This window comes from Halyomorpha halys, unplaced genomic scaffold (assembly GCF_000696795.3).
Source record: "Halyomorpha halys isolate HHAL.00 unplaced genomic scaffold, Hhal_1.1 Scaffold9.1, whole genome shotgun sequence".
Lineage (NCBI taxonomy): Eukaryota > Metazoa > Arthropoda > Insecta > Hemiptera > Pentatomidae > Halyomorpha > Halyomorpha halys.
Window position 1 is genome coordinate 639,022 of NW_027110416.1, and position 5,000 is coordinate 644,021.

Consider the following 5,000-nt stretch of genomic DNA (forward strand, 5'->3'; position numbering starts at 1 on the left):
AGTATATAATAATATAGATACTCAGCAACATTGACCATTTATAAAGGTGTAGTTGTGGGTATCTTGAGGTTATTCTTGAAGAAGAGCAGGTTGGCTACAATACAGAGGATGGCTCTGCTGCGAGTCACTCGAGCATACCGAACAGTGTCTCATGAGGTGGTACAGGTATTAGCTGGAGGAGTGCCTATCGATCTTTTCCTGCAGGAAGACTAATATCGACACAAGAAAAAGAGGGAAGTTATGGCGTATTTACCAGAGAACCTCCAAGCGTGTGTTGGTGAAAACCCTAATAGATGGAAGAGGATCCTTCCAGAAGAAACCTTGCGATAATGGAATCGACAGTGGGTGGATTGCTCAAAAGGGGCTACCCTAAGGAAGTACTTTCCTCCCATTGGTTCACGCCTAGAATCAACGTGGGTCCCCTCCGACTTCTGGGTCTCACAGTTCCTCACGGGGCATGGGGGTTTCCGAGCTAAGCTCGCCGCTCATGGCATAAACATCGATCATATACGCCCAATTTGTCAGGTTCCTGAGACCGCCGTATTTGTCTGTACCGCCTATGAAACACTGAGAGCCAAGATGATGAGGGAAACAGGACTCTATGTTCTGACTGAGAGCAATATTCCTGAGCTGAAAATATATTTCAGCCAAGTCAATAATAAAGAATGTTATTAGTATTGACCATTTTTTCAACCTTTGGGAGGGTGTTACTAGAATAAGGTGAGAACAATAATTACTTGGAGTCCGAATAGCATTTTACTTAAAGGGAAAAAAAATTAATGGTGAAAAAATTTAGGTTAGTATTTTTACCCATGAAAATATTATCAAAATTTAAAAAAAAAAAATAATAAATACATTCCATTGAATTCAGCACCCTGAATAATATTGGAATTAATGAGAACTATAGAAGATTTAAGTTATTTAGAGATTTTTGCCCAAAAATGGCATTTTCCCCCCACTGAGCGCTGTAAGGTTATAAAATGTCACATAATAAAAACAAAATAAAATAAACTAGTCGATCGATCGCTGACAAATGATATCTCATAACATGAAAAAAAATCATGTTTAGTCTCATGTAACTATAGCGTCATCGATTTGAGCGACCTCGTATTTATGGGATGATATGTCAGATATATGTGGAAAATAAAATGTCATGACATTTAATATGATAACTTTCCTGGGGTAGTAATTAACTTGTGTCGGTAACAATTAACAATCAAGAAACTTAACAATACCATTGAATTATGCTATGCCTCCTTAGAATAATTAAACATACATAAACACCGAACATGAAAAATTTTTATATTTTGTTTTGGTGTCAGAAGTGATTAAGTCTCTAATTAATTCCAATAAATCCCATCAAATCACGTACACCCTCCGTCGTAAACCCATGATTTCCTGACTCACAGTATCCTTTAATAATACCCCACTTATTCCTCTGGAACAGATCCGTTATTTAGGACTACATCTGGACAAATGGCTGAATCGGAATCTTCATACCAGACTGAAAAGACTAGAAAATGCCGACAACATAGACAAATGGTCTAAACTTCCAAATAATTACAAAAGAATCATATATGTGACTATAATAAGGCCTATCTGAATTTACGGAGGTGAACTTTGGGGCTCCACTAAATCTTCGAATTACTCTCGCATGCAATCATTAAAATCCAAAATCCTTAATGTCCCCTTCCTTTGTGACAAAGCAACTCCTCCATCAGGACCTCAATGTTCCATATGTTGCGAATTTGGCCAGAACCAGATATTACTCCTTTTATGATAAACTTTCTAACAACCCAAACCCACTTGTTTCTAACCTGGTTTCTGCGTCACTACTTTATAATCCTTCATTCATAAAAAAACTTTTCTTTTGAGGTTAATGACTTCCAATTTAATGAAATTTTTTATTAAAATTATCACTACGTGGTACAACGTTTCAGGACCACTGTCCCATATTCATGCACCTTAAACCTCAAAATTTCTTCTAAGATATCCTGTCACAATTCGTGCATCTTCACTACTCCTTAGCATAGCCATCACTCTCTCTATAATCCTCCAATATCTGAAGAGAAGCACGCCTCGAGATATTCTCTAGAATTGTTATTGGAGTTCTATTAATGGGTTGATTCTCTACATTTCTGTATCACCTCGTTTTATAACTAACATTAAATTTACTTGTATATATTTCAATACATTTCAAAACATCAATAAATAAATCTAAGAAAATGGTCAGGGTTGTCTTTTTAGCCTGATAAAGTCCTGCAAAGTGGGGCGAAACGTAGGACATGAAATAGTTAAATAAACTATTTGTTCTTTTTTGACCGCAACCATCTAGCCAACCAACTAGCCATCTTCTTATATTTAAGTTTTACGGTCAACTATATATATATATATATACATACAATAAATAAATCATTTTAAATTTGTTTAATTTCTCACATTAAGTTACTAAATTTCTTTTCATCTTGTAAGTCTTTGGTCTGTCAAACTATTGAAATTTTTTTTATAATGTAGGCGTAAATTTATTATCCAAGTTAAATTCTATCATTGGACACTTATTTCCTTTTCAAAGCTGGTAAAGAATGATTGTTTTTATTCTTAAGTGCAATGATTTATTTTATTCTTTACCCATATATTCTATCCTTATCTTAAATTATAATATATTTAATAACAATTCATGTAGTTTTTTCATATTCATTATATAAATACTTTACATTTGCAAATTATTTGTGAAATGGTAAAATTACGAAGAAACACTTGAAATTGAAGCATTCTTTAATCTTTAAAAAATAATTGACGAACTGTTAAAAAAAAATTATAAAAGTAAGTTATGAAATGATTTTTACGGAAAAATCATACATTTGTTTGTTTTATTTATTGACATTTACATCTTTTTTACATAAAAATATATTTCGTAAATTTAGTATTAGATGATTATGGATACAGGGATGTATTGAAACTATTCTTTGCTAGAAAATTTTACGTTAGAAGCTCTCGAAACCATCTTCTTTTTAAGCTCTTCGGAGTATTGTAAGAAATGAAATCTGAAGCAAGTTTAGTAACTAGTGGGTTTGGGTTTGTTGTGAATTTTATAATAGAAGGATTGATATTTGATTCGCGCTAAATCGGTTACGTAAGAAAAATTAAGGAATTTATGAATGATTTTATTTGTGAGGTAGGTAGCAAGGATTTTGGATTATAAGGATTGGATACGGGAGGATCCGATGGTTTCGTGGAGCACCAAAGCTCATATTCGTATGCCCAGATTGGCCTTCTTATTACAGTCATGTAGAACAGTCTTTTCTAATTAATCGGAAGTTTAAACCACTTGTCTAGTAAGTTTGTGTGAGGTTAAAAATGCCAAACAAACTAAACTTTTCTTTAGTTTTAGTCTTTTTGCCCAGTAAAACTCCTCTCTCCCCATCCTCCCACCTGTTTATATAAATATATATATGTTTGTTATGTTGCCAGTGACTGTAGACGGGTTGCGGTGCTACCAGTGCGGGCAATACACAGACGGTGTTGGCTCCATAACGCCCTGCCTCAACTACACAGCGAGGCATCTCAAGGATTGTCCGCCAGAGCTCTCACAGAATTGCATCGTGAGTAATTTTTGTGACATAAAACTTGAGTAGTTCTTAAAATAAGAAGTAGCAGATCGGTTTTAATGATTCTCTCTGTAGCTAATAAGCTACAAATAGGATTCGATGATTTAGTATATTTCCACTAACTTAACAAAAAATACAATCAAAGCTTCTCTCTATAAGGCTTATTAACTGAAAAGTTGTATTTTTCCTAAAAGATTGGCGTCTGTTCAGAAATTTGGACAACTTCCTTTGTGGTCAAAGCGCATTTTCTAACTTCATTTCTTTACAAAACCCTGAATTTTTCAGTCCTGGGATTGAAATGTTGGGAGAAGTGTGAGGAGAATGAAGGTAAATATTTTAAATATATTTTTTTTTATTTCAGAAGGTTGTTTTACTAAATAACCTGGTATGTTAAAACTGACATTTCAAATGGAATGGTCAAATACATGAGATGATAATTTATTCATAAAAATTCCTGATAAATTTGCTCAAAACAATGTTTCTACTGTCATTCCAATCAATTGCTTATATATGTCGCTTAAAATTCTAAATAAATGTTTAGAACAGGTTTATACCATTATTAATTTATGTTTTAATTGTTTGTTAACTTATTTTTTAATTTTATTAATATGAATATTTCAATAAATACTTTTACATTTGATTGTTTGCTTGTTATTTAATATGCATAGTGACATAAAAATCAACTAAACAGAATTTTTCCACTTATATTCTTTTTTTCAATTTTATGTCATAAATATGTTTTGTTCTGTCATATTTAAGTACAAAAATTTATATCCTGTTCTTAACCTATTAAATAAATATAGGGAAAGAGTTTTCATAATGGCGAAACTAAAAAACACTTTCCGAGTGACCCAGTCAGTTAGTCCTATTAATTTTACATTTACGTCATTCTTCATTAATTTGTAAGACATTTTATGTTAAATATTACTTTTTCTCGTTGTAAAAAAAGATCAAAAGTATAAAAAGCATTAGTATAAAAAATTCTAAAAGCAAAAGTATAAAAAAAATAAACGATAAAAGTTTAAAAAATATAAAAAGCAAAAGCATAAATATTATAAAAACAATGAAAAAAAATATAAAATTGTACAAAAATTTATATTCTGTTCTTAACCTATTAAATAAATATAGGGAAAGCGTTTTCATAATGGATGATAATCAACTAAACAGAATTTTTCCCCTTATATTCTTTTTTATCAATTTTATGTCATAAATATGTTTTGTTCTGACATATTTAAGTACAAAACTTTATATCCTGTTCTTAACCTATTAAATAATATGTTAGGGAAAGAGTTTTGGTGAAACTAAAAAACACTTTCCGAGTGACCCAGTCAGTTAGTCCTATTAATTTTACATTTACGTCATTCTTCATTAATTTGTAAGACATTTTATGTT

General features: G+C 31.7%; 1 protein-coding gene across 1 annotated transcript in view; it reads left to right on the forward strand.

Annotated features, from left to right (window-relative positions):
- LOC136796051 (U-scoloptoxin(05)-Sm1a) overlaps positions 1-5,000 on the forward strand; it is a 748,021-nt gene that overhangs the window by 523,136 nt on the left and 219,885 nt on the right. The window contains exon 2 of the mRNA XM_067048591.1: positions 3,472-3,602. Within this exon, the coding sequence (XP_066904692.1) occupies positions 3,472-3,602 (131 nt within the window). The remainder of the gene's footprint in view (positions 1-3,471; positions 3,603-5,000) is intronic.